The following is a 24,900-nucleotide window of genomic DNA, read 5'->3' as shown; positions in this document are numbered from 1 at the left end:
GCAGCCCTTGCAGGGCAGAACAAGAGAAAAGATTGCTTTCACAAACTGGTACTTTTGCTGCTCAGTGGCTGCATGTCTGTGCTTTAGCAAGTCTGATACAGTGATCTGTGAAGAACATAACTTGTAAAAGAATGCAGCTATCTACTTTATTTGCACAAAGGGAGCTTGTTAAAAATTCTTCAAAATTAACTGTAACTCGCCAACAAAGATGTTGCCAAGGAGAGAGGGGGCTGCCAAGAGAGGAGGTTGGTCCAGGCAGGACTTTGGGGGATGCAGCCACATCTCTGCAGCAAACTAGCACTCCAAGGGGAGCTGCAAGAGACAGCCCAGAGAAAAGCAGAACAGCTTGGCAGTTGTTCCATCATGGTTTGAACAAGGGAGCAGCTTTCCTTCTTCCATGGCCTCTATTTTAAGAGAACCATTGTTTTACATCAAGATTTAATCTAGACTGGATAATTTCAGGCCTCTACCAAAGGTTTATTTTGCTCAGTAGCCTTCCCCAAAGGCCAGGAGATTGTCCTGCCAATTCAATGATCAATCTGAACTACTATAAATGCTCTCTTGACCCAGGGGCTTGCAGAGTAACACCTAAAAGCTCCACATCCTGTGAACAGCACAAGAAACTCCCTTCAAGTTAGCAAGAATAGAGACATAAACCATCATTAATTAAACCTGGCAAAAATGGGTTTGACCAAAGCACAGTGAGTGGCTGCTGGTACAGTTCCCTCAACACTAACACACATGGTTATGGCTGCATTTTGCCTAGCATTACATTTGTTTACAATCACACTAACTTTATACAGGGTTTTAGACTTGCTTTGGGGCTTTTTAAAAAAGTCTTCCTCCTCAGCCATACAAAGAAATTCTGTTGTTTAAGGCAGTAAGGTAGGATGATTTCCCCTCAGTTTTCTTAGTTCATTTTCACTAAAATGAGTAGAAAGATTGACCGGGGTGGTGCAGCTCCCTGAGGAAGCAGTGAGTGCCACACAACATAGTGAGTGTTGTACACAGGGAAAGATGTGAGGGTCAAAGGGCTGCTTACCTTGGAACTGCTGCAGCCTGAAAAAAAAGAACTTTCTAAATAGTTTCTTAGCTTCCCCATCCATGTAGCCACTGCACATTAGCAGACGGCAGTGAAATCCTACATTTTGAATTCCTTGTAGTCCCTGCTCCAGCTGCTTTCATAATTCCTATCCTAATGCAAACAGAGCAATCTGCTGCTGAAGTTTGGCAAAGGCAGGCAGACACAAGACAGGCTCCCATTCTGTTCCTGAATACATCTACAGAAAGGAGGAAAATAATTTTGGAAGTCTATTGATTTCACAATATGTATTAGATTTCCCATCATATTCCACCATTTGTTTTCCCATACTAGTGGGGAAAATACACAATGTCTCAGAACTTTAAAAACCCCCAAAACCAAAAAACCAAACAACAAAACTCCCCAAAAGACCTGTCACCATTGCTGCTGCTGAATATTTAACATTTTAACCCAAGATACACATACCAGCACTAGTTTTGAATACTCAGATTATTCCCTGAGAGGGTCTTACCAGCGTCATATTAAAAAGCAGGAAGGCAGCTTTTAGCCCACATTCAAGAGTGCTCTCACTACCTGCTAAATGTCAGCTGAAGAAATAAAGGAAAAGAAGTCAGCATTGCTTTCTGACATCCACAATTTCTTGGTAGGGTGCTTGTACTGCATGAACTTTTCTGACATCAGAAACTGAATCACTGCAAGTTCCCCTAAGAGTCAGTCTGTGCTTCTGGGATGGATTTTCACAATGCTTAAAAATTATTTCTTGCTATGGTCTTTCAAATCTTTCTCCTCAATATCAAGAAATTCTTTTATTTGAGGAAGTAAGCCAGGAAACTTGCAAACAAGGCCCAGAAAATGTGGTTACTGAGGATTTTGCTTGGGTTTTGGTAGGGGTGTTAACAGATGACTCAAAAGGAGGTTTGAAAAAGGAAAGGGCCAAATTCATCTATGCATCTCCTCCCCTGGATTACCAGAAGAACTCTGACTAGGGAATGCAAAACAAAATCAGTTTGATGTCCAGCAGTTCCCCAGCAAGTTACACTCTTTTGGGACACTGAGCATCTCAATTTTGATTTACTCTGAACCATACATCTAATCAAACCAGGTGACACCACAGCATGTTCAAGTTGCCTTTAGCAGGGTACATCTCATTTCAGCCTAAATTAGCTTCAGACTTCATGGCAGAACCTCAAGGGCAGTTTAGTCATACTTTGAAGAGTTTTTCAAGTTTCTCCAAAGTTCAGCTACATTGTTTTTGGTGCTTGAACCATTACAATAAGTAACAGAACACAGATTACACAGTGACTAGTTTGTTAATAGTAATTCAGGTAATAAAATATCCACTGCATCTTGCTCAAAGCAGCATTTATTAAAGTCAGCATCAAGATAAGTCAATGCATAATGAAGTTTCCATCCTACAAATATGTAAACAAGTTGACAGCAAGTTATTATTACAATATAAAAATTAAAGCTTACATTGCATTTTTTTAAAGCTACTATCTTCAGTCCAAATGTATATTCTCTGGTTTGTAGCATTTAAAAATACAAGTTCTTGAAAAATGTTAAAGTATTGCCTTTGCACATACATTTTTGTAGAAAAAGTACTTAAAAATACCAACTTCCCATTAATAAAAGCAAATTAATAACACCAAAAATAAAACACATTTTTGTCATGAACAGCACATTGAATGTGTCCAGCATTTTCTTCACCATTCTCTTTTACCAAGTTATCTTCTATTTTAAAATTCATTATACTTTGCAAAATGTCTGTTGGATGTTATTCACTTACTTTCACACACCAAAGGAATTAGCAATATTGGCAATTACATTGCAATCAAAGTCCAGCCTAAGCTCACTTGCAGCTGAGGCCACCAATGTAATCCTCATCTCAGACTGGGTATTTTAACAAGCACAGCAGGCTCTTGCTAAGAAAGCTGAGTCAGTTCAGACATATTTTGGAAAGCCTTGAAACCTTGATATGATTTAAACAGAAAAACATATTCTCTTTTGAAGCACTTTTAAACCCCAAGTCTTTGTTTGACTACAGTCAAATTAGCAGTCCTGATGGTGGCAGTCAGTCAGTTCTCAGGAAACACTTTGTTCAGAAGATTAGATAATTTGACATCAACTACATTTTACATTCCAAATCCAAAAAGAATGTTAAACATTGATTTTTAACATTTTTTTCAAGAATTTTTCTGGCAAGAGCTAGACAGATGACTTGTGCAGTTGCTAAGGCAAAAAATGTTTGAAAATTCCCTGTAACCAAAGTTAAAAGACTTTTAGTATTTTAGAAAGTTAAAACCAAAGTTAAGAGACTTTTAGTAGTGTTTCAAAACCTAAGTAAACTAAACTCAACAAGGAGAGAGAACTATGTATCACTGGGATAAAAGCTGATCATGCCACTGTGCCCTGACAAGCACCACCTAACAATGAACAGTAAGAAGAAAAAATGAAGATAATCCAGTGAACCAGTTTGAGGATGAATTCAAAGATCAAAATCACACTGGCAAGAAAATATTTGTATAGTTGGCTATTAGACTGAAGAAAACAGCTAGGAAAATATTGAAGGTTTGATCATGTAAGACAGTTACCTGAAAGAAAAGAAGCACATTTATATGCAAACAGTAATGAATATGAATAATACTGCCAGCTTTCCTAATTCCATGCAAGTTCCAGGAAAAGGAGGATTTATTTAGCCTTTATCACTACTGAGTTAGTAAGTTAAGTCTGCCAGAAGTTGCAGCCTCAGGTACATAGAGACACATAGAGCAACTTCCTGACAGGAGTGTGGTAGAGCCTGAAACACTTCAATGATCTCTAGCCCTAGAAATGTGTTAAAAACATAAAACAACCCCCAAAACAGGATCTACATGAACCTGTACAGGAATTGTAATTCTGATAAAAATGGCTTACTCTACTCCTTCATGCAGGATTATGATTTGTACAAAGATGATAATTTTTTTGCCATGCTTGCTGGTAAAATAAGCATGATTAGTTACAGCAAAATGTGTCAGCAAGTTTTCAACTCCACAGTAAGAGTTAGAGATTCCATCCCAGGCCCAGGTCAGTCTACTATTCAGAGAGGGGTGAGATGCAAATACAAGAGCTTAGGGTTCCTTAGTGTCTTACACACAGACAAACCTCAGGGAAACAGAGGAGAAGCACAAACATTCCTGGGGCAGAAGTCCCACACTCCAGGGGAGGTTGCTTTTGTGATCACTCCTTGCCCGCAGCTCCTTAGAAAAGCTGGATAACAAGGTACAGGTTTGGTTAGGGGATGGGATTTTAACACTCTACTCATTTGGGAGAGAGCAGCCTTCCTGTCTTCTTGTTCCTGTGTTTCTGAGTGAAGTTTTACAGGTTTTAGCTTTTAATCACACATGGCCTGCTGGGACTTCTCCCTAAAGCACTGAGGTTCCTCAGAGATGCTGAAGTGCTGTTGTACTTGAGCACAGCTTTGCACAGGGCTTGCAGACACTTCCCACAGCCAGGGAGGAACAACACCAACACAGACCAGCTGCATTTGTAGCCACAGAACTCAAGCCATGGCTGAAGCATACAGAAAACTACTCTGAATGCTGCAGACCAGCAGTGAATTGCTATGGCTGTAACAGAAGAAGAACTGCCCAAGCCTCAGGAATATATTTAAAATCTCTGCTGGAGACTTGCAGATGACTGTCAATACCTGGGGAAAGGCCTAAGGATTAAAGTCAGAGATCCCAGGATAAGAGGAATCCATGCCATTTCCTCTTTGAGGGAAGTAACAAGGTCTGCCCCAAAGATACATAATAAAATACTATCTGCAAAAAGTGGTGGCTTCTCCCTGAATCCACAGTAGAAATATAGTCACACAGCAAACTAAAGTCAGCCTAATTCTCAGAACTGCAGAAAATAGTACCAAAGGTGACCTAAAAAAAGTAATTTTGACAAGTCACTGCATATTGAAAGACATTTCAAAATTAATCTCTGTGCAGATATGCCATGGGATTCTAGGTTATAAAATGACTGACTAAATCAACTAGACTTTTAGAAGAAAAGCTATTTATATGCAAATATTTTAGTAATAACTTCAGCAATAAAAGAAAGTACTACATAGGCCATTTTAGAATCCACATATGGTATGAAATATACACTCCTACATGTTCTGAAGTACATATATATATAAATATATTTGTTCTTAAAGCAATGTAGAGCAAAACTAAACCAGGGCCTGACTAAGCTCATACATACCTTGATGGCAGCACGACTTTAACACACAGCTCATGGGCTGATCAGATCCCTGAGGCAGATCACTGGAATTGCTACAAGTTCTACTTACCACAATTTTAACCAAAAACTGATTTAAATCATGTTACATCTCTTTAGATGGAGGAAGACAGACACAAACAAAACAACCCCACAAACAAAAAAAACCCCAAACCCCCCCAAAAAAACACACACAGAGACAAAACCCACACAGCCCTATTATACATAGAAAGGCACCTGATAATATTGTTAGTAGCAAATATCTACAGCATCCTAAGTGTACTTAAGGAATCAAGATAAATTTTAAAAAGATCATAAAATACAAGAATTGCTGGCATTCAAAATGTCACTCTAACCTATCTAGCAAGTCACTAAAATTACATGTGCAGTTGTAAATCATTAAGAGTGTGCAAAACTACAGAGTTTTGCATAAAGTGCTATATGTACCCCCAGTTTGCTAAGCTTGGCAATATGATGCAAGATGATGATGTTAAGGATGTATCCAACCTACCTCACCTTTCCTTTTTCTTTCCCACCATCATCCACTGTCCTTTCAACTGTACATTTAAAAATTACACAAAGGCCTTTTCAGGAATTGTAGTTCAGAAAAATATTTCAAGTATATCTATCTTTCAATGTAAACTTGGGGACAGTATGGTTCAATTCTCACAAGCTCTAGATACTTAAACCTTCTGCTAATTTAACTGGAGTTGCAATTATTTCTATCTGTCCAATAGCTCTGGAAAAGAGTATTTCCCATTCCTCATTTAACTCCTATTTAAGGAGTGCTGAAATTCATGCTGTAGCTTGTCCAGACTTAAATCTAAACAATTCTAGAAAAACAGAGTAATACTTGATCTGATCACTTGGGTTCACAAAAACAAGTCCTACTATATCTGTTCATACAGACTCATTTTAGGAATTGTACACAGATCTTTAACACTTGAATTCAAGTTACTATAGTACAGCAGTTTCTCTGGCAGGCATTGTGCAGTACACTTAAAAGTATACAGCAGGTCTCTTCTTTACTCTGTATTTCAGTGATCCATATCGTATCTGGGGGGAAAAATAAAATTATAACAAAGAGTTGAGTCACACCAAGCAGAACTATGATTCAACTGCCCACTAATTTTATTTTGCAAATGTCTTTCAGTGTGCTTTGGACACCCCAGTTTCACTAAGAGAATCTGCCTATGATTAAATAACAAAGTTTCAACAGAATTGGGCAAGAAGAATAAGTATCATCTGTTTTCCTGGAATGACCCAAAAGCTTCTATGAGATTTCACAGAGATTTATCCTGAAGTATCTTTAAATTTTGTGATGCATGCACATATAAAGTGCATTGAATGCAAACTAGGATCTTCTCTTTGTACATCATAGAGAGTCAGGCCATGTGTCTACGGGAACTAAAAAATTCTGAATATTCTTTATTAAACAGGAGGTGTTTAAGTGTGCACAACATGGAAATTATAATATTGCTATCCATAACCCTTCCAAGGTGAGCAGCTCCTGAAACTGGGCTCAGTGGTGTCAGAATTAGCATTGCAAGCACAGAGTGTGTTTCATCTCCTCTCCCCTGCTCCTTGCTTAGTTCATTTCATTCATGGATTTCCCCTAAACACTCCAAACTACAAAAGCTCCAAGCCTAGATATTATCATCACATACTTCCTTCCCCATTTAGCATTCCAGAACCCAGTTATTGCTGACAACTTCTCCAGGATTAAAAATCAATGTCTGCACTATGAAAAATGCCAATATAGGCTGAAGAAACAAACTCCATTAACCAGGATTATACTTGCCTCTTTACGGCCTTTAATCGTTTTCACCGATTTCATACTCTGAGTTCTTCGAAGGCCTCTCTGAGCACACATTTCATCCTCTGAATGTGTCCCTTCCATCTCTTCATCTGTTTTATCATCTGCAGGATTTTTTTCCAGTGGAGTTTTATAACCTTTAAAAAATAATTTTAAAAAAGTAGCTGTAACTTTTTGATTTCTAGGAGAGCTGTGATTTTCATCTTTACCACACATGATTTACCCTTTTAAATGATGTGCTCATTTCAAAACAGAAACATCAACTCTGCCACAAGTTTGGTGCTTCTAATCCTGCCACATGGTTCCACAGGTGTGAAATGCAGTGATTCTTCATTAATCAAAACTGGAACCACAAGTCTGCTGACATCTTCTGCTTTACACTAAACTGCAAAAGCCTTAGTGGTCATCTTAACAAGTACTCAAGATTTTTGGATATAATCCCCATGAGAGGGAGGTTACACTTACATAAACCTTTAAAGGTCCCTTTAACACAAACCATTCCATGACTTTCATTCATAGGATCCCTCTTCATACTCTCATCCTCCTGCATTTTTAACACCAAAGCTCCTTTCAGATCAGTAACACACCCAAGTACTGTTAAGGGTTGTTAACATCCTGCAAAACCAGGACCAAGATTATTACCTGAGACTCTCACTAGAGGGCACAAACTGCTTAAAAACTCACCCTGAAAAGCTCCTTGGGGTCCAACAGCCCCGAATCCCCATCACAGACCTATCACAAATCTCCCAAATCCACTCTGGTTCCTTCTTCTGCAAAACTCTCTTTTTATCCCAGAATCTACAGGCTGTAACACTCAGGAACACCTTTTGGACTCCAAACCAAACTGTATTAATGACCTATGTACATTTCATCTTAAGCCAATGTTTTATTTAGGCTTAGCTAATTTTTTTCCTCAGTGTTTTTTCCCTAGAACTTAGAATCACCTAATCTATTCCACAGCTACTTGAGGCAGACATTCTGCTGTTCTCTTCTGCCATTTCAGAGGTAACACATCTCTGCTTCCAGTATAGTTTCAATTCATCCTTTTCAACACAAAAGATTTCAATCACATCTGTTTCTCTGTTTCAGGCTAGCAGTGTTGGCAGTGACACCAATACTTCTTATCTCTGTTTGTAACATGTGATGCATCAGCATCCCATCAGAGCATTCCCTTTTTCACTGCCAGCTCAGCACCACCCTATGATCCATGTCCTGCAATTTGCAGAGAACTCCCAGCTCAGACCACAAAAAATAAGATTTTGCTAAGCACAGCAGAATATTGCTACACAGTGTTCCTAAATCTATGTGCACTTTTGATCTTTTTTAAGTTCATAATGCTGCAGAAAATTCAAAGTAAACATGAGAGGTGTATGTTAGATATCAGACCAGGAGCAGAAACAATTAATTAAATTCAACTAGCTGTAAGAAAGCTTTTTGACATTTAAGATTGAATCTTACAGTCAGTGATTATTTATATAGTATAAATTGAAGCATTAAAAAAAATTTAGAGCATTTTCAAGCTATTTCAGCTAGGTAGGTAATGCTGTCTGAGTGAGGAACAGACCCTGCACAACAGCTGCAGTGACACCATCTCTAAGTGCAGCTCTTCATGAATTCTTGGCTTTCTCTGCAGCCAGCAGCTCCAGTTCACACTGCCCTGCACAGGATACCTTCTGGAAACAATGTGCAATTCAGCTTAGCTCCCTTCAGCTGGCCATCTATTCCTTACAAACTTCATGGGCTACCACATATCCATGGAATCCCTTGGACCCCACAAACACTACTCCTCCCCAAAACAGAGGGATAAGAAGGAAGGACAGGCTTAGGTGAAAAGAAATAGCCCAGATCTACTTCTTTTGTGGGAAATATCAGCTCCTTGACATCATAGCCTTGCCATTTAAAAAGGTGTAGTTACCAGGCTTCCAGCAAAACCTTCCTTCAAACATGACAAGCTCAAGAGCAAAGTGATGATGACAATAACAGCACATGTAATATAATAATGAAACAATAGTATCTCTGAACAAAACCATATATTGGTGACCACACATCATCTTTTATCAGCCCATTATGAAAACTTGATGCCTTTATTATTCCTATCACCATAAGCAATTTTACATTTTGATCTATTACTACAAGCCTGGTGAATTAATTTCTATTAATTTTCTCTTCTATTTACTCAACTTCCATATGTTCTCACGTTTAACTTCTTGTACATTTGTCACAGAAACTCCACTTAATCACATAACATTTGACTTCCAATTAGGTTTTATTTTGGTAATAAATTCTTGTTGCCAATTGGCAAGGACAGGAGCAATGAATACAGTATGATTACACTGAGAGTGGCTGTGAGAAGAAAGTAATTCAGGAAGGATTTCTTAACTGTCGTAATTTACTTTGCTTGAGTGTATTCTGTTTAAGTGTATTGGAATTCTTTGAGGCCTTTTCCATTTAGAAATTGGGTGAATGTGTTTCTGCTATTCCCCTTTTGCTTTGGGAGAATTGTTCTTTTAGGTAGGGAAGAAAAAAAGATACATACCTGAAGATTCACTTGTAGAGGCTCTGGTTTTCTTCTTAGCTTCTGGCAATGTCTGATAAGCTCTCTGTCCAACAGGCTCATCTCCTTGTATAGTAGTCAAATCATGCATACTGAAACTTCTCAGTTTCTCAGTTATTGCACCTTGGCTCTGAAATACAACAACAATATCTTTGGAATCCAGGCAGAGGTTTAACTTTGCTGCTCAGCTTGGGTTAAGATGTATAAGCCCATGCTTCCTTGCTGCACAACAAAACCCATTGAACAGACACATGCACTTGCTTTACACTTTTAAAAGTATTGCTTTTACCCACATTGCTCCTAGATGACAAAGTTACACAAGCTGGCAGCTTAATTACAAGTGCTGCATTTCAACCCTTTCATCTGAGCAAATAAAGGCTGAGGGTAAGTGTTTAAAAGAAACACACATCAGAAATGTTCACTTCAAACATGGCAGTTCAAGGTAGCATGACAGTAACACTTCCACTTTAAAGAGTATGGTTGAAGATAGTTTTCTGCCATTATATATTCCACAAATTTGAATAAGGTTAAGGAGAAAAGTGTTAAAAATACACTCTGTAACATTAACTCAAATAACTGAGAAACAGGCAGCAAAACTGGCAGCACTATAAAAGCAGCTCCAGTTGACAGAAACTTGAAACCACAAACCAAAGAGGTCCTGCCTGGACTCCAGGCTAGCAGTCCTCCTACTAATACAGCTTTACTGACAAAATACCAACCCCAAATCTAACCCCACACAGGAGAATAGTTAATCACACATCAAGTATCACACATCTCCAACTCTCTTCCCTTTTTTTCCAGATGGAACATATGGAAGTTTCCCTGTTGGAAAGAAAGGTCATCCAGCAGCTCTTTCATCTTACATCAGATGATGTTATTATTAAAGCATTAAAGATTAATTTATTGCATAAGCAACTAAAAGAATAAGACCACAAGAACAAGTACTCAAAGTCACGTTAAAATAACATTTAATTCTTCCATCTCTGGCATAAGGCAAAAAATAACCATTTCAGGGAAAGGTTGACAAGCCCGTGCATGAATTCCACTTCAAGCAAGTGTTAAAGACTTGGTTTCATTCTTACAAATGAAGCTTTTAAGTAAAATTCTTCATTTGACCAGCATGCTAGCTAGCAGGAGCAGAAACCTGGGTACAATTCCATTCACCTTTCTCTGCAACAGCACCAGCAGAAGGCAATTCTGGCACTGCTGGCCACAGCCATTTGCTCCCACTCTCATGACAACTGTTTTTGCAGTTGGTAGACCAGCACACTGAATTAGTCCACGTCAAAAATAGCCATGTAAAGTGAACAGACAGTTGAATTAAAGTTCCTGAAGTTTGTGTGGGTACCAAAAGGCAGGGGGAAAAGTGCCTGAAACCTAATATTAATTTTCTGATGACTAGTTATTAGTAGAGCATATAAAATTAAGACAGTGGACAGTATTCTACTCAAGCACAACAAACCTATGATAATTCTTACCCAATCATTGTCACCAAACAACAAAGAAAAGGTTTCTTGTGAGAGAAGCCTTAACTTTTCTATCTCTTCCTACATACTTGTAGGATGACTCAGTTCTCACAAACTGAAGTACAGCTTGCCTTTGAGTTAAAGTGCACTACAAACACTGCACAGTGTCTGTATTAAAAATTGTAAAAATCCCAAAGTCAAATTTATTCCCCAAAATGGCTCATTTGAGGCAGGTCTCCTAAAGTCTCTCTTAAGGCAGGAAAAATCCTGCCCTTCCACTACTGCACTGAAAAGCATTTCAAGTAAACTACATCAGGAACCAGCTATGCCTGAGAACTTTATGAGGACATGGAGAAGAGAACTGCAGAAAGAACTGCTTCTTTTGACAAGTAACAGCTTACAGTAAATATATTACTCTGCTATAAGATACAAGAGTGTTCATCAGACTGTGTCCAATGCTTTAAGAGGTTGAACAGGACTCAAGTCTCAGTCACTGAACACTGAAATATTTTACTGAATATGTAAAATGGACCTAGCTGGTTCTCAGCAGAATCCATACAAATTCAGTACAATTCCACTCACCAAGAGTGAACAGACTCTACTTAAAACAGTGACAGAAGCTGGTTTTGGCCAGCAGCAAAGTATAGAAAGACACACTTGTTTAACAGCTGCCCAGCAAGTTCATTCATCATGTGATATACTACAAAAAGACATTTGGAAATTGTATAGAATAATGCAATAAGGATTATAACAACTAACATATTAAGAATTCACATTACAAGCCTACATTTCTTATTCCACTGTGGACAGAGGACTATATCCAAGCTAGGAACATTCAGCCCTATTTTCCAGTGCAGCTTTTGGATACAAAATTTTGTTTTTCAAAGGAGGAAAAAAAAGTCAAGTATGTGCCATAAAATAACACTGTGCCCCTAACCAAACTGCATGGTTCATCTGGAGCTCCTGTGGAGCACTGCCTCACTCAGGGAGCACAGCAGGGATTTATACAAAGGGCCCTTCATTCCAAAACTACTTGCCAAGATGGAAAGTTTTACTCAAGTTACACACAGAAAACATTGAGAAGTTTGAAGGGATATATACACAAATAAAGATGCAGCACACATGCCTGGGAGTCACAGTAGAATGGGAGCTGTGCTGTGCTGGACAGTCCCCATCACACATGGCACCAATCCTATGCAGCTACTCCCTAGAGGGCCACCAGTCCCTGTCCCACACCTGGAACATCCAGTCTAGCCAAATCAAGATTGATTTCTACTTGAACTCCACTGCATGGACACTGAAGGACAAATTTCAAGGTGTTCTGTGGGAGTGTGCATAGCACTGTGCTCACACTGCATTTAAGACTTCAGAAGATTCTTCCACCCCCATGCCCAAAAACAGCAGTTAATTGCTTTCTGCTGAAACAAAGCATTCTGTGTAGATCTGGATTACTATCAGCTCAGGATGAAAGTCTGGCTGAAAAATATTAAATTCCTTCCTACTGCAGGAAATGTGAGAGTAACATTCCCATTTAGAATAATAATGCTTTAAGAGCTTTACTATTTTGTTTGAAAGGTCAAAGAGTTACAGCTTGAAAGCAACATGTTTGCCTTAAAAGCAGAGCAATTCAGGCGTAGGTGGAGCTGAAGAGGATCTCCTGCCTCCATTCCCATGCCCTGGATGTGGCAGCAGCCATCACCTCTCCCCAGATACTGCTCAGGAGAAGGTGGCAGAGCAGTTATCACTGGTGGCCCATCACATCACCAGTCTCTGCCAGTAAGGAAGGAATACACCAGGCTGCACTCAGCCCAGAGGCTGGGAACTAAATTGCAGCCCAAAAGATTGAGACACATACATTTACAATTAGAGTGCCAGGGATAAAGAAAATAAATCACATAACTTCAGCACTAAAATTTCTAAGTAGGCAAACACTGAAGAGAGATGAACTGTCAAGTCTGTGTGTTGTCTTAAACAAAATGCAAGTCCTAAAGAATGACTTTTCTTCATTATTCAATAGCATTTCCTAAAACATACTAAACATGTTTTAGAGTCCACACACATTAGCAGTAACCAATGTGAGACACCAATTAAAGTCATAATATCTTTCTAAATCAATTATTTGAAATAAATACAGCCCATTTAAGGGTCTCCTTTCAAGACTACTCAGCCTCTAGTAAGCTATTAGTCTCATCAGCTGACCCTCATATATGAAATGCCATTTTCCATTCTGTTATTGAGCATGTACTTTTATGGAAGTGGCTGTAAACAAACCCCACACTGTGAGCCTCAGGGACTCTGCTGTTCAATGGCACTTGCAGCCCTCAGGGGGCAGGATCACTGACTGGAGCTGCCTGCCTGCCTTGGACAGGTTCCCAATGCATGCAGCACCCACATTCTCAGCTGTTCTCTCCCTGATCCCATCCAAGCTGACAGGGAATGACTCCTGCTCCCTCTGAGCCTGCCCAGGGACTGCTGTCCCGTGAATGACCCCTGCAGCACGCCAGGCAGCCCAGCAGGGAGGAGGATGACAGCACTGCTGCTCCCCAGAGATCCTGGCTGTGTGCCACAGCTGGCTGCAGCACAGCTCCTTCCTCTGCCGTGCCCTGAGTGGGGATAAGGGGAAGGGTGAGCAAGGCCAGGAGAAAATCACTCCAGCAGCAAAAAGGCAGCAGACTCAGGATGACCAGAAGGCATTCAGGAAACACAGCCCTGTGACAGTGTTCACAGGGGTCTTAGGATGAGGGAAGACATGAGGATTTGACTCCATGTTTTAGAAGGCTTGAATTATTTTATTATATATATTACATTAGAACTACACTAAAAGAAGAGAAGAAAGGATTTCATCATAGAAAAAGAATGATAACAAAGGCTTGTGACTGACCAGGACAGTCCAGACAGCCAGACTGTGATTGGCCATTAATTAGAAACAACCACATGAGACCAATCACAGATGCACCTGTTGCATTCCACAGCAGCAGATAATCATTGTTTACATTTTGTTCCTGAGGCCTCTCAGCTCCTCAGGAGAAAAAATCCTAAGGAAAGGATTTTTCATAGAACATGTCTGTGACACAGCCCTCAAAACATATTATCACCATCACTTTACAAATGAACACTGTTGTGTGACCTCATAAAGAGGAACAGAGTATTTCACAGCTTAAGTAGCAGTTCCCCTGCTCAGAGTGATAAGGACACCAGGTTTCACTAGTAGCTCAAGAAATCTGAATTCATGGGTTGGCTGACATTGAAACATAGAGGTAACCATCATCTCAGAAGACCTGAAAAGCAGATGCATCACTGGAATTTAAATGTTGTGGATATAATTTCCCCAAATCCATAAACTACTGAGCCTATTAAGGCATCTTGTTTCTGATTCTTTTACTAATAAAAATTTCCTTCAGTATAAAGAAAAAATTTAACACAGACGGACTATCTTTCATCTCTAAATCTCCAGAAATCAGGATTTTACAAATATTTGTTTTCTGACATGCTAATTTAACACCATTTATTTTGCCAATGTATGGTATTTAGGAGGTTTTGAAACACTACATTTTATATGAACAGTGGCTAACTACTACCAGCTAAAAATATCAATATGAGAATGCAAGCTATAAGCCACTACTCCTGCCAAACACATTTCAATTTAACTATAGGGGAGCAGGTTTAAATCTAAGTCAAATTTCAGCAGACTGACCTGGCTGGCTGCTCCAACCTCCCTAACAGAGCCAACAATGGTAATCCCCTATTCCTGTGACAACCCCTGAAGAAAATCACTCTCTCCCACATTTGATATTCCAAATATTTCAGCAAGTGTCCAATCCATTTTAACATCCTCCTAAAGTCAGCAAAAGCAGTTTTCTTGGACACTTTAATGTCTTTTGACATAGATTTAACCTTGCACACATGTTTAGCCTTTCCCCCTCTCCTAATTTGAGATCTGCTATGTCAGAATAAGCATGTGTGCTCTATTAAAAAAAAGAATAGTGATGAAAGTGTGCCCTCTTTCCCATCAAGACTGATCTCACTACTACAGTTCTGTTGCTGAAATCCTATAGCGTGCTCCACCAGCTCCTGGTGAAGGGATAATCTTTTCACCTGCTGGAGGCAGCAGTCAACTCCTGAAAAACAGGGAACAAAATCAAGAACACATGCATTGAGTCCATTTGCCTGCATGGAGCAGGCACACTCAGCATTTTGGAATGACAAACCCAAGAGGCTTAACGTGCCAAAATAAAGATTTTCTTCAGTGAGTCTCCTCTTTCATGCTGTTAAAAAATCATGCCTATTTTAGGTCTATGGTATTGTGGTGGTTGTTTTTCCCTAGCATCTGATCTGCACTGAACTAATTCTGTACAAATATTCATGAGCATGTTTAACAAGTTTTAACAAATGGAGCAGGCATCTTGCCAGTCACAGCTGAATAGCAATGAAATCTAAACAGACACTTCAGAAAAAGTTATTCATTATTTCAGAAGAAAGTGGGAGGAGATACTGGTGTTACTTATTTTACAATATTTCTGCTACATCCTAAAAATTAACAAGGAAATATCCAACCACAGCCAAACAAAAGGGGCACACACAAAGCATAAGAATCCTTACAGGTGCTTATTGTAATAAATGTGTAATACAAAGAATTTGCATTTTAGCATTTAGCAATTAAACTTTTTCTCCCAGTAGAGCACTTTGAGTGTTTGTTTGTTGGGTTTATTTGGTTTATTTAAATAACCTATTTTCACTCTGAATACTTTCATTCCTTTGGAGGTGCACTTATTACATTCTAAATTATTTCATGTCTCAAGGCAATATTAAGAATTTGAATAACAAAAAACCCCTACAGTGATCAAATTTAATCACTTTCTCAGTATTTCGGGCTCATTATGACCATACTTAAAAATAAAAAGTCATAATGTTACCACCCACACATATCTTTAAAAAGAGAGAAAATGAACAAACAAGATATGCATGACTACTTTTCCAAAGCTTTTTGAGGCAGCATGTGAAAATGTAATTTTTAGGAATGTCTTTTATTTATAATGCAGGAAGTTCACACAGAAGCCCAGACATGTAAGCTAAATGCCAGCTGTACATACTCAACTCTGACAGCCAGGGATCTCTAGACTGTCTTCTGTTATCTACTGACAGTGCTCAGGGTTTCAGTGCTGTTACTATGAGCACAATGGCTCCATTTATTCCCAGGAAGAAATTAATCCTGATTGCCTTAAACCTGTGATTTCCCTTGGACATACACCTTTTTCTTTTCTTTTTTTTTTTTTTTTTTTGTTTTGTTTTTTGTTTTTTGTTTAAATTACTATTAGGTAGGATACACATTGTCTGGAGTATATTCCTTTCAGTGGTGCACAAATTGCTTAGAATCTGACATATAAGTTTGTATTTTGTTTTCCTACACCCAGAGCTCTCTGAAATACTGAAGGTGATGAGTTTTGTAGGAAAAACAACAGATCACTCCATAATTTAATGGAAAACAATGACAAAGCAAGTGTATGCTAAACACCAATAGGCAGGCTTATGTTTAGTATATTAATATAATAATTCACCCAACAAGTTGCAAACAGGTTAATTGTGTCAAGAGAATTTTTAACCATGGTAGTAGTCTTTCATGCCTTAATTCATATGTGGCATTACCTCAGGTTGATTGGAGAAAAACAGCAGAAAAGCCAGAAATCCTTTCAAAAGTTTGTTTATCAACAAGAAAGCACAACAGACGGAGAAAAGAAACAATGGTCACCTTTATTAAAAGCCTGCACAGAAAACTGAATGGTACCTTTTGAATTAGAGTTAACTGATCTGATCATCCAAGAAATAACTACAAGCCATCTTCAACAAACCAACACACACAGTGTGAGGAGGAGAGGGCTGCAAGCCTTTAATTGTGTCCCAGGTTTTCAGTACACTTGCAGAATTTACCTTTTTTATGTAAGATGATAGATCCTCAGTACAATTGCACTGTTCTATATCAAACTCAAAAGCAATTAATGCAAGCAGAAACTCACCTTTACAGCTGCTGTCACTGCAGCAGTTGCTGCCAAATTCAACCCTTGCCTTCCAAAATTCACCATGGTCTCATAGCCTCTTTCTTTGGCTTGGACTATGTACTCATCAATCTCCTAAAAGAAAAACATACTTAAATTTTAGAAGGCTGTTCATAAGAGAGTAAGATGACTCCACAGTATTATTATTTTTCCATCAGTAAAGGAAGACAGAAGAAGTATTTAAGAAAATATTTAATGGGATTTATCTTTGTATTCAGATGTTTCCTTCATTACAATTTTCTCATGTAAAAAAAAGATTATATGTGGTCAAACAAGAAGATAAAGCAGATCACTTTTGTACAGCTCAGAAACATTGCAACAAGTTCCTTACAGAGAGTGACTTTAACTGGTTGGACAGAAGCTTTTCAAGAAATAACCTTATCTAACACAAGCTCCCTGGAAAGGTAGAGCCAACTTACAAAGAGCTTCCAAAGGCACAGCTTCGAAATATTTAAGTACCAAGGACAATACAGGCATGGCATTTATCTCAAGCTCGGGTAAATGCCTGGAGTTGAAGACAAAAGTCTGCAAGGTGCTTCCCAACAGCTTGGAGACTACAGCGAATTATCTCCTCACCTTACAAAGTTGCAAATTGTTCCTAGCACAACCCTCAGAAGGTCAAGATGACCTTACTGTTCCTATCAGTGGCAATCTTGTCAGCTACTTGCTTTGCCTCATAAAGGCCAAGTCTAGCCTTATGAACTGACCTTTAGAAATGCTGTTTTCTGTAGTGTGGGGCTTCTCAGTGCTTGTCTCCACACCTTGGCTAATTGCTCTTTCCACACATCCAAACTGATGCTGAAAAAGAGCTAAAGCAGAGCTGTGTCCCTGTCATACTTTGACAAAGCTAACCATCTTGTAGCTATTTTTATGTTTGGGTATTTACTGCTGCAGACTGGTCTACCCTTCAAACTCAGTAACAAGTCTCTCCTCTTATCTTGTCAGTTTGCAAACCAAAAGAAGTCATTGATGTCAATCATCCTGAGAAGTGTTATTACTAGTTTATGCTAGGAAAAAATGTTAACATCAACAGCTTTTAGTAAAGCTGTGTTCATGCTTCTGGGCAGGGAGTACTGTACATGTGCTTGCAGCACTACTGCAAGCATTGCTACTTTTACAAGGGGGTATTAGTTGTTGGCTTTTTTGGGTTTGCACTGAAGGTACTTGAGACAGCAATTTGTGTTTGGACCTAAGTGTTTATTATTTCTTATTAGAAAAACAGTTTCATTATCATGAGTTTGGCAGCTTTTCATTAGAAGGCACAAATTGGTCAACCATTTTTTGTTACAAGGTATTTTAAGACTACACAATTAAGAATTGACACTTAGATTATTTTGTCTTTTAACTCAGTAGCTGATCCTAAAGAGCTGGATTTGGCCTAATTACAAATGCTACTCAAACCTATGAAGGGAAGGAAGAAGCATGAAGAAGAAACCCAGGATGACATCCTGTGCCTTCCATCTTGCTTCCATCCACAACATACTAAAAATCCCAAAACCTAAATTTCTCACTAAGTGATACACCTACACTATGTTTATAATTTATTTCACACTTTTGTGGGTTCTAGTTTATCTTGAAGTCCAGGAAACCTTCTCCATGAATGAGGGTCAAAGACAGTGCTCCCCTGGGGGTCAGGGCACACCAGAGCACACAGAAATATTCCTGGTGCCCTGGGTTTCCACAGAAATTCAAGGTGCATCATTTCCATTCAACTGGGCTGCTCAGAGTGCCTCAAGCAGAGCAGGGAACACCAAACTCTCATGGCAATGGAGGCAGGACCTTGTCTGCTCAGACCAGTTAAACAGAAGCACAGACAGGGACAGTCATGTGCACTTGCCTCTGCTAGTGCAAATTGGTGCTGCCAGGCAAGACAGTAACAAGCTGCTCTGCTTTGTAGTGTATCTAGCAACAGCTTTTATTTCAGCATATGGTGTTTCCATATTAGGCATTAAAAATCTGAGAAGTAATTTCTTACCCTTTCTTTAGAAGAAAGAAGTGGGTGGAGGAATTTTCTGTAGATTAAACTTGCCCCTCTAGTATATGGGGAAAGGAGCCAGATGACAAAAGCTATCTTCAGTTCATAGTACAGTGGAAACCTACAGACAAGTTAAAGGTTGCACAAAATCAACTACTGCTGTAGGAAAATGCTCAGTAATTAATCATTATGAAGAGATTTTTAAAAAACCACAATTATATTAGCATATAGGATTCTTCAAATAGAAGTAGTTACACTAGACAAAAATTAAATGAGTTCCGGATTTATGGACTACTGTCATTTAAGAAATGACAACAGATAATATACTTGCTTTTTATTATACATTCCTGCCATCCTTTTAAGAGTTCCATTCCCCTGTTCAGCTTCTGCAGGGAAGCTGGAAATGTTGCAGTCCCTAATTCAAGTGACAGTGTACAGCAAACTTAAAAACAGCTGCTGTTCATCTATGCACCAAGATATTTTCCTCTAAAAACAGCTACTCAACAAGCACAACTTCTTTACACAAAATAAATCAGTACAAATTAAAAAACATCAGAAACAAACAGTTTCCTCTAGAGTTGATAAAAAGCAGGGTCTTACCAAGAGACTGTTAGGTCAGTTATTGTTTCAGTCACTGTATAAAGAGCAAACACAATCCAGTACATCATCCAGCGAACCTGGAAATCAAAACACCATCTTCACTGAGAGCTTGGATTTCACCTTTACACATAACATACTGAACACTGTACAGTTTGTTTAAAGTTGTCAAAGCAAGATATTCAACAGTAGTTTGTTTTATAACAGTTAAGAGACTCTCTCATTTTTCTTGAGCATTTGCTCAATTTTGGTTGCCTAAGCTGATTTCATCTGTCAGAATAAATACTACAGAAATAGTTCCCATGCATTTATCTTCCCTAAGCTATCAGATGCCAAATGCAATGTATTTCCAAAATGGGTCACTGCAAACCACCACTGGTTATTTGTACAAACTGAACATCCACATGTTCTTTAAATTCCTAGAAAAAAAAAACAAAACCCTGCAACAACAAAAAAAAAAAAAAAAAAAAAATTAAAAAACAAAAAAAAAAACCAAACAAACCAAACCAGCAAAGAATAAAACAAAACCACCAAAATTGTTAGAGCCTAGTTTGAGCCCTAAATTCATGGTGCTGTCTTTCAAAGGGAGGATATATATACACACACACCTCCCCACAGAGGATGTGGCTCAGATTTAATCTTCACTTTTAAAACAATCTTTTTTGAAGTGGATTTAAATAACTACTCAAAACCTAATGATACACTGCTGCCTATTTCATGGATGTGCATTATAGTTTAAAACCACTTCCTCTGTCAGAACCTGAGACCCATTTATCTTAAATGCTTTTCAGTGTTTCAGTCTGAAAAGAAACTCAGTCATGTGATAACATTCTTCACTTCAGTCTCTCAGAGGATTTAGATATTTTAGGCTTGAATAAACGAAGACAAATGTCCACAGCAGCTGAAGTCATTACTGACAGGCCATGTGACATTTAGACTGGTGACCCTTCCATGAACCTGAGTCAACACCTGAATAAAACAAAACTTAATCCAACCTTGCTCCATCAGCTTCAGCATAATTCAATGCAATTTTTAAGATGCCATGCAAGACTGTATTTTTCCCCAAAATGATTTATCCAGTCTGCACTTTGTTTAATCAACACCTTTTTACTCAATCAAGAACAACAGTGGAAGTGGGATTTCTCCTGGGCTGCTAGGAACAGTATAAAAAGCCCTGCAGAAGGGCACATGAGATGTGCCAGGAGTCCTGCTGAGGACTGGGCAAAGACTCAATAAAACACAAATCATATTCTAGTACAACTCATGCAGTAGGCACCACAAGTATCCTTGACAAATGAACCTGAGTGACTTAGAGGGGTTTTCATACCAGGAAAAAAGAAAAAAAGGACATTAAAAATGGCAGGTCAGATTTCACACTACCCAGAATACTGTCATCTACTTCAAGTTACAGAAGCTTTGACTGAGTTTTATTTTTCATGTTAAAAGAGTGATTACACATTTGTTTCATTGAGGGGTTTTTTTCATAGCATCCAAGCATTAAGCTCATATTTGTTGGCTCTGTCTGAAACACATTCTTTCAGGTCAGGATTTTGAAGCCAGGATTTAAAAGGCTGGTCTGTTCAGACCTATCAACTACATTTCAGATTTCAAGTACTTTGGTGCAACACAGTGGAAAAAAGGTCTCAAATATCTTAGTCAACTCCACTAAACCAGGGTAATTACAAGAACAAATCTCCTCAAAGGCACAGATTCTAATTTTTAGCACTGAATTCCATAAGTCTTTTCAATTACCAAAGTCAGCTCAACACTTTATCCTTCAGAAATAATCTTTGATTAATTTGCTGCATCATGACCTATACAACAAGTCAGGATGTCTATTCTTTTTGTTTGGTTGGTTTTTAGTGGTGGAAGTAGTGGCTGAGTAAAATATTTTACTGTTAAAAAGCTCAAAGTTGAGCTACACAGATGGCTCCTGAGCCACACAAAACCCTGGAAAGGAAGTTGTGCATGATGTGAGTGGCAGCAAACCTGTGCCATTTGCAAAGCTGCATTTAAATCTAAACCCTTTACTGACAAAGAAATGACCCAGCTGGGAAAATGACAGCCATGGATCATCCCCAAGACCTATCAGGACAGTCAGCCCAGGCAGCCATGGAGTGATAATTCACTGATGAATCATGGTCATGCCCTGCTAATGAAAATGTCACTGAGATGGTTCTTATTCATCCTGGTCCCATGAATATTTTCTATGTGACTGCAAGTTCTGGGACTGCTCAAAGACCACAGGTTCACACTACAAGAACTGAAAAAATATAATTTCAGGCCCTACTAGCAGGGACCCTGTGTAAGGATGCCCAGACAGGTCATGGCTAACTGGACAACTGAGGTGAGAAAAATATCTCAGCATTCTAAAATATTGCTTCTCTTTTGCTAGAAAACATAGTGCAAGAGGCAATGGTGACCTCTTAAAGTGATTTCCTTTATTTAGGTTGGAAACTGCTATGCCCTACTTAGCCTGTGGACCTGTTTTGAAGGAGCAGGGAGGAAAAGCAGATTATAAATTCCTTGCATTATGGACTTCCCTGACAGAGTAATACAAGAATGAGACAGAGAAAATTCTCCTCTTAGTTTTGGTGATTTTTTCCTCCCATGAGTTCAACTCTGGCAGGCACCAGCTCTATCTCACAAATGAGCTCCCATCAGCTTGTACACAGAAATCAGAAGTACAAATATGATGTCCTCTGAGGCCTTGACAGGGTGATGAGGCTAAATTAAGACACTCAAGGGGAGAAACAACAGCTACCAACTACAGTGTACAGTTACCAACTACCAATTACAGTTTACAACTACAACCAGGTACAAAGTGGAGACATCACACATCAGACAAGGGCCCTGGGTCACATCTCTGGCTGCTGAGTTCAGAGTAACTGCTGGCCCTGACCCCACCCTGAGGAGTTATGGCCAGGATTCAGGACAGGTTACCTGCTGAAATCAAGCCAGGCTGTCTCTTAAAACAGGGAAGTAGCACAGTGACTAAAGGTCCTTGTGACTGCAACTGGTTAACATTCCCATGATTATCTCATTGCTCACACTGACAAGTCAATAATTTAATAGCTTAATTAAAAACTGAAGTAACTATAATTGTGTTTTTCTCAATCTTTCTCTTCTGTCTGTTCTGCTTCTTTCCTCCACACCATCTTTTCCTTCCTTGGTTACATTTTTTCTCCTCTTTTAGGAAAAATAGATTAAGAACTAACCTTTTTTTAGGTAGATTCTGAGTCCCCTACTGAGCTCCATACAACGATATTAAGCTGCTGCTGCTCTTCTAGAGGTCACTATGAATCAGTTTGTCAATACTTACACTTAAGGTGTTGGCAGAATTAGCAAACTTGCATTCTACCCCCTGCCTAAAAGTGCATTATTTCTTTGCTGAATTAGAAACCAAGACTTGAAGGTTTACATTAAAAATACTCTTAAAAAAATCACACTACAGCTTAGTGTGTTGAACATGTTTCAGCATAAAACCATGTAAAGTAGGAGATATGTTAACTTTAGCCCTGCAAACAAAATCAGAGGATTACCACTAGGGTCACACAAGTGTTGTATTTAACAGTAAGACAGTCAATTCAAGCTTTCACATGATTTATTACACAATGAAAATGTCACACATCTATATCAGCAGAGGTGTGTAATTAAACAATTAAAAGGAATGAGACTTACATATTCCTTCACATTTTTTGTCTTCACAGCTTTGTATGAGTAGTATGCAGGGTACAGCATCCCAAACACCAGCCTATTGGAAAACAGAGAGAGCCTTCAGGATTTTGTATATATGACAAAACAGTGTACTATATGACAAAACAGTGACAATACATCATTAGAACAATTCAGCCAACTTAACAGAAAAAATCCTGCTCTCTAGCATTAAAATAAAAATCAGTGTTATATGTTCCTCAGAGGAAGTTTCATGATAGGCAAAACTAGAACAACATGAACAGAAAAGGGTGGATGCCCTAAAGACAAAAAACTGTTTTGTAAGACTGTTTCTAATAGATAATGTAAAACCAGTTGTTCTGGTTCTTTTACAAGTCAAACCAGTCCTGCAGCCTGTCCACACCAGAAGAGTGCTGGCAGTGCTATCACACTTGAAAAGCCTCTGAACCTATCAGTAGTTAATCACAGTCATCTACTTTTATCAGATTATCAGAAGTTCCCTTCCAAAAGAATTTTAAGACAACACTGACAACATTTCATCTCCTTCTGCTAGAACTATGCAACAGCAATATTTAGAAATGGAGGAAAAGTGGGAATTCATTCAATTGATTTTTGTCCCTGTGGAAAACTCTGTTCAGTAGCACACCAGCTCTAATGTCTCTCACCTTCCCTTGCTCTGGCTGAAATTATAATTATTAAGTATCAGAGATAAGAAAAGCCTTTGCTCATCCTTTAACCCATAAAATAGCCTTTTTAAGGGTGGAAAAGGTTTATTCAAAGAGAAGATACAGAAGAGGTTCCTGAACATCATAACCACCAACGCATGACATGCATAATAACGCAAACAGTTACTGGTTACCTGTGCACCTCCCCATAATTGTAAAAACAGCACTCCAAAGTTATTTAAATAACTATTAGTAGCCTGCTCATGTAAGTATCTTGCAATGAAGCAGATGAAAGGGAAACAGCTTGAGTCTTTCACTTCACAGATTTTTCAGCTACATTTTTCCACTCACTCTGTCATGTAGCATCACTTCTATAAAGAAAAAACCCCAATGTATTTCTAAACTTCAACAGCAATTTATCCTCTGAACATATCACTCTTGAACTGCTATAAACATGAAATGGGACAAAACAGAATTTTAAGAACACTTCTTCAGAAACAACTGATCTTAAGCAGAAATCTAAATACAGCAAGACTATCATAAAACTAAAGATGACCTCAAGTTCGATAAAAACACTAACATAAGAAACACAAGAAAGGTAGCTAGTTTTTCCCATAGATTTTTCTAGAAAAATCTTTTACTCAATATTAGTCAAATCAGGACTTTAAAAATACCTATTTGAGTAACCACTTTTTCTTTTAAAGAATTTTTATGGAAATCACTTTAAAACAGAGTGCAGTGGTTAAAAGGACAATATGTCATTATTATATTATTCTATAATATGATTATTTTATTATATATACACTAATAAATAA

At 38.5% G+C, this 24,900-nt stretch overlaps 1 protein-coding gene across 2 annotated transcripts in view; it reads right to left on the bottom strand.

Annotated features, from left to right (window-relative positions):
• Positions 1-2,387: 2,387 nt before the first annotated feature.
• REEP3 (receptor accessory protein 3) overlaps positions 2,388-24,900 on the bottom strand; it is a 47,750-nt gene continuing 25,237 nt past the window's right edge. For both annotated transcript variants that reach the window (XM_059476663.1, XM_059476662.1), the window contains exons 5-11: positions 23,427-23,499; positions 19,749-19,825; positions 19,149-19,269; positions 17,135-17,248; positions 9,640-9,787; positions 7,089-7,240; positions 2,388-6,343 (exon numbers count right to left, since the gene is read on the bottom strand). In XM_059476663.1, the coding sequence (XP_059332646.1) occupies positions 6,287-6,343; positions 7,089-7,240; positions 9,640-9,787; positions 17,135-17,248; positions 19,149-19,269; positions 19,749-19,825; positions 23,427-23,499 (742 nt within the window). In that variant the 3' untranslated portion in view covers positions 2,388-6,286. The remainder of the gene's footprint in view (positions 6,344-7,088; positions 7,241-9,639; positions 9,788-17,134; positions 17,249-19,148; positions 19,270-19,748; positions 19,826-23,426; positions 23,500-24,900) is intronic.

The sequence above is a fragment of the Ammospiza nelsoni genome, chromosome 8 (assembly GCF_027579445.1).
Source record: "Ammospiza nelsoni isolate bAmmNel1 chromosome 8, bAmmNel1.pri, whole genome shotgun sequence".
In the NCBI taxonomy this organism is placed as follows: Eukaryota; Metazoa; Chordata; class Aves; order Passeriformes; family Passerellidae; genus Ammospiza; species Ammospiza nelsoni.
Note: the sequence above shows the minus strand (reverse complement) of the source record. Positions and strands in the feature narration are given on the sequence as shown.